This window comes from Bombyx mandarina, chromosome 02 (genome assembly GCF_030267445.1).
Source record: "Bombyx mandarina strain Sakado chromosome 02, ASM3026744v2".
Taxonomy (NCBI): domain Eukaryota; kingdom Metazoa; phylum Arthropoda; class Insecta; order Lepidoptera; family Bombycidae; genus Bombyx; species Bombyx mandarina.
This window is the reverse complement of record NC_143209.1, coordinates 6,146,737-6,160,005: the sequence shown is the minus strand read 5'-3', so window position 1 is coordinate 6,160,005 and position 13,269 is coordinate 6,146,737. Positions and strand designations below refer to the sequence as shown.

General features: G+C 40.2%; 2 protein-coding genes across 3 annotated transcripts in view; both read right to left on the bottom strand.

The window, feature by feature from the left end:
* LOC114245638 (uncharacterized) overlaps window positions 1-13,269 on the bottom strand; it is a 382,194-nt gene that overhangs the window by 31,092 nt on the left and 337,833 nt on the right. The gene's annotated exons all lie outside the window — the stretch shown is intronic.
* The window catches only part of foi (solute carrier family 39 fear-of-intimacy), a 50,615-nt gene that overhangs the window by 1,423 nt on the left and 35,923 nt on the right, over window positions 1-13,269 (bottom strand). For both annotated transcript variants that reach the window (XM_028177907.2, XM_028177908.2), the window contains exons 2-6: window positions 4,873-5,408; window positions 2,959-4,025; window positions 2,258-2,394; window positions 1,155-1,235; window positions 76-263 (exon numbers count right to left, since the gene is read on the bottom strand). In XM_028177907.2, coding sequence (XP_028033708.2) covers window positions 76-263; window positions 1,155-1,235; window positions 2,258-2,394; window positions 2,959-4,025; window positions 4,873-5,301 — 1,902 coding nt within the window. In that variant the 5' untranslated portion in view covers window positions 5,302-5,408. The remainder of the gene's footprint in view (window positions 1-75; window positions 264-1,154; window positions 1,236-2,257; window positions 2,395-2,958; window positions 4,026-4,872; window positions 5,409-13,269) is intronic.

Below are 13,269 nucleotides of genomic sequence, written 5' to 3'. Positions count from 1 at the left end.
GTGGAAGTCAACCGTGAACATTTCCTAAGTACATAATTTCATTAGAAAAATTGGTACCCGCCTGATCAAACTTACCATATCAACGAGGGCTATGTAGAGGAACATGCCAGCTGCCACTGCGAATAGCCACCTGGTTGCCGAGGGGGCGTGCCCGGCCAGGACCCCGCAGACCATCCCCGCCAAGCACAGAGCCGACGACAGTATGTTGTAGCAGACAGCACGCTTAACAGACATGCCCGCCTTCAGGAGAACCGCGAAATCGCCTGAAAACGATATTTGAAAATAAATAATGGTTTAAAAAAAAACGCTTTTATAGAAAATCCAACTTAAAAAATAGAAAATAATTTTTAATCTATCTATATATATAAAAATGAATTGCTGTTCGTTAGTCTCGCTAAAACTCGAGAACGGCTGGACCGATTTAGCTAATTTCGGTCTTGAATTATTTGTGGAAGTCCAGAGAAGGTTTAAAAGTTACAATAAATATGAAAATGCTCGGAATTAAATAAAAATAACAATTTTGTTTTCCCTTTGATGTGTCTCCTGTCAGACGGATTCGTTTTGTTTGTTTTAAGTTTATTTTATACAAAAGCTTAGGTCTTTTATTTATCGATTGAGGCACTACGAAGTCTGCCGGGTCAGCTAGTTTTTTATAAATTTGAATTGATAATAGTGTAAGAAAAATGATTTTATTGTAAAAAAAAGCGTGGGGTGCATGGTTTCAATCAAATCATTTTTTCTTACACTAGTTTTAAATCAAATTTATTAAAATTTATTTTCTATTTTTTAGTTGGATTTCAATTTTTTCTGGAAAAATCTCAGTAAATTACCATTTTACTAAGATTATATTTCATCCCATATCATCTCAATTTTTTTTTTTTTATTGCTTAGATGTGTGGACGAGCTCACAGCCTACCTGATGTTAAGTGGTTACTGGAGCCCATAGAAAATTTCATCCCAGTTGATTAATGTCTCAAATTAAATCATCTTCATTTCATTTTATTTCATTTCACTCCATATTATCGTTTTTTATTAAAATAAGAATATAAATATAAATAAGACATGACTTAAAAGTCTTAGTTACCAGGTCAGAAAACCCTTTAAAAAAAACCAGTCTCATTGTGACGCACACCATTCCAATTCTAGTTCCTTACCAAGCTCGTGGGGAAGTTCATGGCAGAGCACCGCGATGGCGGTCGAGAATCCACCTGCTATGCTGGATGCAAACGCTGCGCCTGTGTAACGAGAGACGCACAATTGTATTCATCCACCTAAGCTGATAAGCCTTTAGAGGCTATTTCAGCGTAACCTTAACTAGTACGTGAGCTCACGGGGCTCAAACCTGACGAAGTTGCCAACACGAACCCTAGCAAGAGCCGTGCTTCGCAGAATCTACCGCCGGATCGGAAACGCGACCCACTGAGAAGATCCGGCGAGAAACTCAGTGGGCTTTATCAACATGAAATTTTTAGCGAGCCGGCCGCTTCCGCAGTCTATGTGCTATGAGAGTTTGTTAACATTCTCGATAGCGTAAAAGTTAACTCAGTGTTTGTATGAAGTTGGAACAGCAACCCGTACCGGCTATGATATATTAATTACCGATATCCAGTTTCGTCTTACCAATTTCAGTTGGCTGTTGGCTGTTGGACGAGCTCACGGCCCACATGATGCTAAGTGGTTACCCATAGACATCTACAACGTAAATGCCGCCATCCAACTTGAGATATGAGTTCTAATGTCTCAGTATAGTTAAAACGGCTGCGCCGCCCTTCAAACCGAAACGCATTACTGCTTCACGACAGAAAAAGACAGAGTGATTGTGTGGGTGGCGTGTACTTTACTAATTATCTTTATCTATATATATAAAAATGAATAGCTGTTCGTTAGTCTCGCTAAAACTCGAGAACGGCTGGACCGATTTCGTTAATTTTGGTCTTGAATTATTTATGGAAGTCCAGAGAAGGTTTAAAAGGTATAAAAATATAAAAATGCTCGGAATTAACAATATAAAAACAAGAATTTTGTTTTCCCTTTGATGTGTCCCAGTCGGACGGATTCCTTTTGTTTGTTTTAAGTTTATTTTATACAAAATTTTAGGTCTTTTATTTATCGATTGAGGCACTACCAAGTCTGCCGGGTCAGCTAGTTATGTTATAAATATTGGTGTGTCAATACAGAATTCAAATTTCGCATAAGCCTCAATAAGTTCGTCGCGTTGAATGATGCTAAAGTCGAAGCTAGTTATTTCAAAGCTCACCAATGGCCATGCCGTCTGTGAAATTGTGGAGGCCGTCACCCATGATCACCATCCAGGCCACGGATGCTATCGACGACGGTGGAGCGTGCACGTGCCCATGCGCATGGGAGTGACCGTGGTGCGCTCTAGAATGTTCCCTGTTGGAACATAACTCTCGTAAATTGGAGGGTAGTCTTCAAAAAAATACAAACTCTTTTTATGTATGCCGGAACCCTACCATTACTTATAATATACCGAGGGGTGAAAGGCAATTTGGTGGGGGGAAGGGGGGGTTATTTTAAGTATACATTTGGAAAAAATCTCGTAATCAAAAAACGTCTTCGGCTATTTTAGTAAAGCAAACTTTATCTACATATTAATACGTGAAGCAAAAACTTTGTATCCCTTTTTACGAAAATTGCGCGGACGGAGGGGTATGAAATTTCCCACACTTATACAGAATATAGAGAAGGAGTGCACAATGCTAATATTTTTTTAAATTATGCATCAAAAAAAACATTTAAAAAAAACATTACAAATCTACAACGTAAATACCGCCACCTAACTGCTTCACAGTAGAAATAGGCAGGGTGGTGGTACCTACCCACGCAGACTCACGACGTCCTACCACCAGTAAAGGGTGATGCCTAACTGTACTACGAGCTAACTTCCTACCACCATTATTTTTGTGCCGATACTAACAAATAGCTACAAACACTGACCTCAATATAACTGTGTAACTGCCACCATCCTTCAGATCCTTGGACCCGTCTTCTTTGTGTTTGATATTGTTCATTTCGACAACAGCAGGAGTCGTCTCGGCTTTCAGCAGCCAGTCCTTGGCTGTGGGTTCCTCTTTGCCCTCAGGATTGAGGGCGTTGGATGAGACGACGCTCACGGAGTTGTGCTTCGCTTTAGGGCTGGGCGGTATACCGTCCCTCAGATGGTGCTCGTCGTGCGTGTCCGTATCGATTTCATCATAACAATAAGGATATTCCGAGTATTTGTGCTTGCAAGTTTTCGTCGTGGGATCTCCCTTTTCGTCCCGCTTAAAGATCTTCATGAGACTGTTCGAAGTTGTATTCGTTATGGGAGCTTTTGAACCACCCGAACATCCCCCCACCGTTTCATCCTTAAGAACGCGCACTCTGGTCGGAAGTTTGTCTTCCTCCAACTTCTGCCTGCGTTTCCTCCACTCAACGACAACCGTTAATCCCTTCTCTGTGAAATAGAAGAACACAACGCCAAGCATGGCGGCGAATCCTTTCCACATTCCGTCGTCGTGCGACATTTCCGCCACCGCATGTCCACCGCCCTCGTGATCGTGCATGGGACTCATCGCGTGAGGCATCAGGTGCAGCAAGGCGTCCCCGCACAGCGTCCCTACGGCCAAAGCCACTAGGAACTGCAGCAGATGGTTATAATAAGTCTTGTGCATGACAGGGATGACCGCCACGCCTAGGAGACCACAGGCGCTGATCGCCGTTATGCTCAGGGATGAATACAGCCAGACCGCGAACATGTTTTTCGTGTACGCGTTCTCTTTCTCTTCCAAATCTCGGTGGTGGCGAACCAGTAGATTCGTTTCTTTGACGCATCCAGAACGTTCTATCGACGTGTTTGCTAGTTTCTGGTACAGCAGTATTGGACAGACTGACCTCAATGTGTCTTTGGATATTAGGAGTTCGTGGTCGTGGTCGCTGTGGGTGTGATCCTCGTGACCGTGGCCATGGTCGTGGGGCTTTAACCTCGTGTTCACCGTTGTAACCAGTTCTGAACTGTTAACGCACTGCAATCAAAATTTTTAAATACCATGATATCTCTTCTTTCGTGAGGATCGATAAAACTAAAGCTAAGGTTGGAGCTCAAATTCATTGGAATAACGTTAAAGCTATACGGAACCACTAACTTTTATTAGCTTTGCGGTATTAGCTGTTGGTTTTAAGGACCTTGGTTGGTTACTTTTCCTCGATTGATAATCTATTTTTTTTTTCCTACCTATGCTGATAGCCTTAAGAGGCTATTTCAGTTTACCCTAGCTTGTGTAGGTGAGCTCACGGGGCTCAAACCGGAGAATTGCTAACACTGACCCTAGCAACAGCAGTGCTTCGCAGAATCTACCGCCGGGTCGGAAACGCGACCCACTGAGAAGATCCGGCGAGAAACTTAGTGGGCTAATTCGCTCGTCGAGCCCTTCGTCGCAAGCGACGGGTTCGACGAGGACGGTGACCGGTGCTTGTATTGCCTAAAATAATCTATAGTGATGGTGGCGAAACTCGGACCCTGAATAATAATTGTTTTATTTTGTCTATTTAGTGTTTATTCAGGTTTAAATGTGTAATAACGGTGGTTTATTAACTTTTTAGCATCTGTGAAAGTGAACAAATGTGGGAAAATGAAACAAAGCCACTGAAAATTTCTTGAGATGTTCCAAAAAGTCCACTAAATAACCACCATTTTAGTTAGATTACATTTCATCTTTTAATTAAATGCCAATTGATTAATGTTTCAAATAAATCACTTTTCATAAAATAAAAAAAGAACACTATACAAAAGTTTAGGCTGTATGTTTTGGGATACCTTTGCCTTTCCAGCTGGAAAAATAGTACTACTACTACTACAAAAATACAACTCACGCTGACAACTTCTTCATCCTTCGACGTCTGAACGTGGAAGTAGGCCGTGCTGTCGGTCGTTTGGCCACCATCGATCAGCTTATGCAAGTCTAGCTCCTCAAGCATCTTGTTGAAGCCTGTGAGGTTCATGGTCATACTAGCGGCATCCCCGTACATGCCGAATATCTGGGCGACGTACAGCTCAGGGTCGACATTCTTCGCGTCCCTCTTCAAGCGATCCTTCTGTCTGATCTTCTGGAGCTTCTGATGGTAGCGATTCCTCGAATCCAGCCTCCTTTTCTCTTCTAATTCGAGGGACATGTGGTCCGTGGTCTCGAGCCTCGGTTCGTATGCCGAGACTCCATCTGTCTGTATGTCCACGTGGGAGCCGCAAGTGTGGGCGGCGCACAGTAGACAAAACATGCAAACTGTCACCAAATGATGTGACATTTTGACTTATAATTAAGTGTTTTTTTTTTGAGCTTAATTTATAGATTTAATTCCATCAATTTTGTGCTTGTTTTTTTCTTCTTTTCGTATACTTTCCGACGTACGGTCTGCGAACAAATGATAAATAGGTTAATTTATTTTAATTTAAATCTTACTAAGGGATTAAAATAGTAGGTAATATAACTAGATAATATAAAAGGTAGTATAACTTCTAGTTTGCAAAGTGCATTTACTTGTGGTAGGACCTCTTGTGCCTGTGCCTTGTGCCTTGTGTGTACAAATATTCGAACAACTTGTGATCCGAGGTCACGATTTTTTATTGCTTATATGAGTGGACGAACTCACAGCCCACCTGGTGTTAAGCGGTTACTGGAGCCCATAGACTTCTACAACGTAAATGCGCCACACACCTTGAGATATAGTTCTAAGGTCTCAAGTATAGTCACAACGGCTGCCCCACCCTTCGAACCGAAACGCATTACTGCTTCACGGCAGAAATAGGCGGGGCGGTGGTACCTACCCGTGCGAACTCACAAGAGGTCCTACCACCAGTAATTACGCAAATTATAATTTTGCGGGTTTGATTTTTATTGCACGATGTTATTTATTCCTTCACCGTGGAAGTCAATCGTGAACATTTGTTAAGTACGTATTTCATTAGAAAAATTGGTACCCGCCTGCGGGATTCGAACACCGGTGCATCGCTACATACGAATGCATCGGACGTCTTATCCTTTAGGCCACGACGACTCCAAAAAAGAAAAAGATCACTGAATGCTATTCGGTTTAAGCGGCATTTGGCTTAACACGCGCCATTTATAATTGCAATTAAAGGTCTGTTTTATTTTGTATAAGTATCATCAACAATCCGATGTTCTTAATTGAACTTCAATTAAGTTCACCCCATTCAAATAGATGAAGACGTTTTTTTTGTTTGTTACGATATGTTTTTCTAAAATTTTAAACTTTAAATGGCGCTCGTCTCGAGTACAACGGACGTCGTACTCATTAGGCCACTGCGACATCGGTTTTGCAAACGTAATATAATAAATAATACACTGATTGTCATTTAGTGGGGATTAGATATACGGGATGTCTATATAAAATAAATAAAACTTGCAGTTTTTTGATGTGAAACATCTATATAGGTGAATTTAAAATCGATTGCTGGCGGGGCGACACTATAAGATAATATATATGTATACGTAGCAGCGTGTTTTTTTGTTACGATATTTTTTTCCAAAAATTTTAAACTTTAATTGGCTTCCATGTAAAGTTGCAAAAATGTCACTTTAACCAAAAACAACTTTCACTCCTCGATATAAAACCTAGACTGAACACCAATAAGTACAAGTCAATTTATTAATTACTAGCTGACCCGGCAGACTTTGTAGTGCCTCAATCGATAAATAAAAGACCTAAACTTTTGTATAAAAATTTTTTTTTATTGCTTAGATGGATGGACGAGCTCACAGCCCACCTGGTTTTAAGTGGTTACTGGAGCCCATAGACATCTACAACGTAAATGCGCCACCCACCTCGAGATATAAGTTCTAAGGTCTCAGTATAGTTACAACGGCTACCCCACCCTTCGAACCGAAACGCATTACTGCTTCACGGCGGAAATAGGCGGGGTGGTGGTACCTACCCGTGTGGACTCACAAGAGGTCCTACCACCAGTGATTACGCAAATTATAATTTTGCGGGTTTGGTTTTTATTACACGATGTTATTCCTTCACCGTGGAAGTCAATCGTGAACATTTGTTGAGTACGTATTTCATTAGAAAAATTGGTACTTGCCAGCGGGATTCGAACACCGGTGCATCGCTACATACGAATGCACCGGACGTCTTATCCTTTAGGCCACGACGACTTAATACAAACAAAGGAATCTGCCCGACGTCCGGTTTTCATATTTATCTACCTTTTAAACTTTCTCTGGACTTCCACAAATAATTCAAGACCAAAATTAGCCAAAACGGTCCAGCCGTTCTCGAGTTTTAGCGAGACTAACGAACATCAATTCATTTATTTATTTATTTATTAAGTTGCACCAACAAAGTGATCATCAATACAAAACATTGACAAATTGACAAAAGTTCATGGTAGATGTCACCTCAATTATAGGTGCAATCGACAGTGCATTAACATCAAAAATAAAAAAAATATACAGCTAAGATTTGAATACATTTCGTTCATTGCTTAAGATTAATTTAATTGGGAGATGATCCGCGACAGATTTTTCCTGTAAGTAGTGAGACAATCAGAAAAAACATCTATTTCACTTAAAATAAGTTCAGCGCAATCGGACAACTCCGAAGGAACACTGACGGAGACCACGCTACCGTGGACATTATTGTAGTCCCAAAGGATTCTGTTTAAGGGAGAGTAAGCACCTAAATTCGAACGAGCGGGCTTTCTTATAAACGGTTTATATTTCTTCGTTCTTGGTAAGTACTTAGGGGCTGATATTTTTATCTGGGTTAATAGATTAGGTGTGTCGGTTATTCCATGAATTAATTTGTACAGAAATATACCCCCCATTAGTTTTCTCCGGTTTAGAAGAGAGTCTAAATGAAAGTGGCAAAGTCTATCTTCATAGCTGGGTAACTTCCTACCCAGATTGTAGTTGTAAGACAAGTACCATAGAAACCGTTTCTGGACACTTTCCAATCGTTTCTTGTATATTTCATAGTAAGGATTCCACACAATGCAGCAATATTCCAAGGTACTGCGTACGAGAGCATTATAAATTGTGATCTTAGTGTTTGGTTTTCTGAAATCTTTGCAATTGCGAAATATAAATCCCAATGTTTTAAAGCTCTTTCTGGTAATATTCTGAATATGTGTGAATATTTATAGATAGATAGATAGATAGATAGATGCGTTAAATTGTAATTGTAAAATAAAATGATTAAATAAATAAAAAGGTTTTATTTCACTAAGGACTCGATCTCATAAATACAAAAAAAAAAATAAAAAATTGTATGCTTTTTTTTCTTTCAATTTTCCACATGAACGCTTCTCGTCAGTCGACCTTGTAACCGATGATTAGTCGTCTCAACTGATCGCCGCGTTTCCGCTTGAGACACCGATTAAATAACTCAATCTTTTTTCATTTGAGGTTATTTTATATATAATGTTTGATATCACTTCGAGCCTTGACCTTTGACTTAATTACGAATCTTAATTTACCTAATCACAGGCATAATTACGATCTAATACAAAAAAAAAACATAAAAAAGAAACCCAAGAAAACCGACTTCAACAAAATTCGTATTATATAAATGGGACCACACATGCGAACACACACACAAAAAAAAACTATTCAATTGTTGAACTTTCTGTTTTTTTCTTTTTTAAGTCAGCTTTTTTAAATATATTCTAAAGCCGGGGTGAGCAAATATTTTGATAGTCGGGCCACATTGCAGATGAAAATTTGACCTCGGGCCAAACAGTTTTTTTTTCTAATTTTAAGTAGGTATAGTTTTCGCTAAGGATGTCAATTAATGATTTTTTTTATAACTTTTGAAAAAATTCGTTCAGACTCTTCGAATTGAAAAGTACGGCTCCCACCGGCCTTTATGTCAGACAAAAACTAATATTTGTGTTTTTATTAATAACTAGTGGTCCCGCAGTAATCGAAATTCGACTATAATTAATTGGAATCGTAAGTTTGTACACTATTATGATTGTATTTTATACTTCTATTATCACTAATTTCACCAAGGCTACACTATAAAAAATATTTACAAAGACAAACAATATTTAATCTATTCTCAATTTGACAACAGACGTCAAGAACAAAAGTTTGACAATAAATAGTATGCATGCGTGTGTGCGTCAAATACATGGCATGTAGTGTGTGTAATGTTTTCTTTATTGATTTAATGTATCTTTTATGCATTAATTTAAAAAAATATTAGCATTGTGCACTTCTTCTCTATATTCTCTATAAGTGTGGAAAATTTCATACTCCTCCGTCCGCGCAATTTTCGTAAAAAGGGATACAAAGTTTTTGCTTCACGTATTAATATATAGATGTAATTCAAATTAATTAAAACCACAATGACGATTTATGTCAGTGGTTTACATTGTCATTACATTTTTTTTAATTGCATAGATTAAATATTCGAAATACTTGAAAATAACTATACTGACTATACTGAGACCTTAGAATAGAACTCACATCTCAAGGTGGGTGGCGGCTTTTACGTTGTAGATGTCTATGGGCTCCGGTAAGCACTTAACACTAGGTGGGCTGTGAGCTCGTCCACCCAACTATGCAAAAAAAAAGGTTAACAAATATGGCGGGCACATTCGGAGGTTGATTGCACGGCGACTAAGTCGTCGTGGCCTAAAGGATAAGACGTCTGGTGCATTCTTATCTAGCGATGCACCGGTGTTCGAATCCCGCAGGTGGGTACCAATTTTTCTAAAGAAATACGTACTTAGCAAATGTTCACGATTGACTTCCACGGTGAAGGAATAACAACGTGTAATAAAAATGAAACCCGAAAAATTATAATTTGCGTAATTACTGGTGGTAGGACGTCTTGTGAGTCCGCACGGGTAAGTACCACCACTCTGCCTATTTCTGCCGAGAAGCAGTAATGCGTTACGGTTTGAAGGGTGGGTCACCCATTGTAACTATACTGAGACCTAAGAACTCATATTTCAAGGTGGGTGGCGCATTTACTTTATAGATGTCTATGGGCTCCGGTAATCACTTAACACCAGGTGGGCTGTGAGCTCGTCCACCCATCTATACAATAAATAAATAAAAGCTTTTATATTAATTTCCCAGAAGATTAGTTAACTCGACTATTATATTTGTCCAATCAAAACGTTATTTTATATTTATAGGTAGTCACCGCGATCCCGCCTTTTACTGCCACAGAGCTGTCACGTTTTGAGGGATCGGACAGGCGTTTCGGCAATCGATTCAGGGTTCGAGGTAGGTGGGTAGCGATGTTCACGCTCTAATTGTCTATTAGTTCCGCTAACCACTTAACAGCATGTGGACAGTCAGTTTGATCATCGATTAACAGCCAATTGAAAAAAAAAAAGTTGTACTTCAGAAAAACTGACCGATTCTTTGTATATATGTACTAGCGACCCGCCCCTGCTTCGCTTCGGAAACTGTGATTTATTATTGACTTCTCCACTATTAGGAATGTTATTATACGTCATATAAACTTTCCTCTTCAATGACTCTATCTATTAAAAAAACCGCATCAAAATCCGTTGCGTTTTAAAGATTTAAGCATACACAGGGATATAGGGACAGAGAAAGCGACTTTGTTTTATACTATGTAGTGATATATTATGTGAATAGCCAACATTACAACGACAATGAACAAGAAAAAACGCATTGCCAACGTAACGAGAAATGACCGAAGTCACGGGCGCGTTACGTAATTGTAATTTTAAAAACAAATAAAAATAAAACGTTCCAGATTTAAAATTCGCGCTAAAGTCAAGGATGAGATACAAAAATTTGCAGATCTAGAACTCCTGTGACGTCATCGCGTACGCCATCTTGCACTTTATTTAGAGATACGCCGCCCGTGGGTGCACAGCGCATTCAAAAATAGTAATGCAGTTTTTAAAGTATTTGATTTTTTACGAGCTAACAAGCTTTTTTTTGATTGCTTAGGTGCGTAGACGAGCTCACGACCTACCTGATGCTCAGTGGTCACCGGAGCCCATAGACATCTAAAACGTAAATGCCGCCACTCACCTCGCGACATGAGTAAAGTTGTAAGGTCTTAGTATAATTACAACGGCTGCCCCGCCCTTCAAATCGAAAAGCCTTATTGCTTCACGGCAGAAATAGGCAGACTGATGGTACTTACCCGTGCGGACTCCCAAGACGTCCTACCACCAGTAATTACGCAAATTATAATTTTGCTACTACACGATGTTATCCTTCACCGTGGAAGTCAATCGTGAACATTTGTTAAGTACGTATTTCATTAGCAAAATTGGTACTTGCCAGCGGGATTCGAACACCGGTGCATCGCTATATACGAATGCACCGGGACGTCTTATCCTTTAGGCTACGACGACTTAAAACGTGTTAAAACTTCAGCGTGTTGCAAGCGCTTTGATCACGGAGACATCATTAGACCACGTTTAATAACGTCCACAATGTACATAAAATAGTCGTGAATTCATAAAAAAAATCATAACAAAGCTACTGTTTAAATCGCAACTGTGTTCACAAGTTCAAGGAGCGACTAGAAAGTGTTTTCCGAGTTTGAATGTTATGCAATCATTCGTGCACTACAATTTTTTTTTTTCTTCATCGCGATTCAATAATGGAACGCGGCCTAAATCCATGTAAACACACCAAATAAACATTTAAACCAATAACGTTTCTTATCGGTAGGCAATAAAAGTTATAATCGAGCGCGTTTGTTGACCTCTGTATTCAAGGCGAAGGTTGTCATCTCCATACCTGTATATCTCAAGGGACATACAAACTACTCTATGTTATTATGTAAGTTTTAGGCCAAGGGATTCTCTATACGTACCGTGTTCCGTGTAAAGACGAATCACAAGTTCACGACTAGATTTATTATTTTGTTTAGGCAATCGATAGCCCACTTTTCTTTTTACCTAAGCTGATAGCTTTGAGAGGCTATTTCAGCATAATCTTAACTAGTAGGTGAGCTCATGAGGCTCAAACCTGACGACGTTGCTAACACGAATCCTACCAAGAGCCGTGCTTCGCAGAATCTACCACGGGATCGGAAACGCGACCCACTGAGAAGATCCGGCGAGAAACTCAGTGGGCTGTGTCTGTTAGTTAATTTACTCGTCGAGCCCTTCGTCGCAAGCGACGGGTTCGACGCTTTGAGGTACCTAAAAGCACCGTTAGTGGATCGGGAGGATCCGAAATGACGTGTTTTGGGCGACGTCGACTGCTTTCCATTCTATCCGCAGAATCGGGAATGTAGCCCACTGATTTTCTCGCCGGATCTTCTCAGTGGGTCGCGTTTCCGATCCGGTGGTAGATTCTGCGAAGCACTGCTCTTGTTAGGGCTAGTATTAGCAACGTCCTCAGGTTAGAGCCCTGAGCTGACCTACTGGCTCGATTACGCTGGAATAAGCCTCTAAGGCTACTCTAAGGCTTAGGTAGGGAAAAAGGCAATCTCTTATGTAGCGCGACCCGCAAAATGGGACCTTTCATCCTCTTCTAATAATGGCTTTGGAGAGAGAAGCAGCAACTTTAACCCTTTGATGTCCAGTGCCTAGCACAGACTACTTTACTACCTTTCTTATCATTTAGCTTCAATTAATTTTGTTCTTCTTCTTTGTCGTTTCCTCATTACTTAGGGTCGTGACCACCTTGGTCCAGTTTTTGCACCAGTTTCCTCCAATGTTGCCTGCATTCGGCCTGCTTAATGGCGCCCGGGACGCTGGTGTTTGTGGCCTCCTTGACCGTCCACCTGGTTGGCAATCTTCCTCGACTTTTCATTCCTTCGACGTGACCCACAACTATTAATTTTTCCAAGTCCTCAGGATTTTGTCGGGCCACGTGTCCGAAGTACTTGAGGAGACGCTGCATACAGATTGTAGATAGACGGGTCGGACGGGTCCCTGATCTTGGGAATTTGTCGGGGCCAAATTCCCAAGATCAGGTCCAACATCGTATCGAGCTAATAAACAAAATCATTCGGCGTTTCCTGTTGTGAACGATTTTATGAAACTGACATCGACACATCCGCCGTGCGTATCATTGATAACGGATAATCTATATCTATACTAATATTATAAAGAGGAAAGATCTGTTTGTTTGTTTGTTTCGAATAGGCTCCGAAACTACTGGACCGATTTCAAAAATTATTTTTCCATTAGAAGCCGACATTGTCCCTGATGAACATAGGCTACTTTTTTTTTAATTTTTTATTTTTTTTTGTTTCATGTGTGTTTTAATGTTTCCGAAGCGAAGCGAGGGC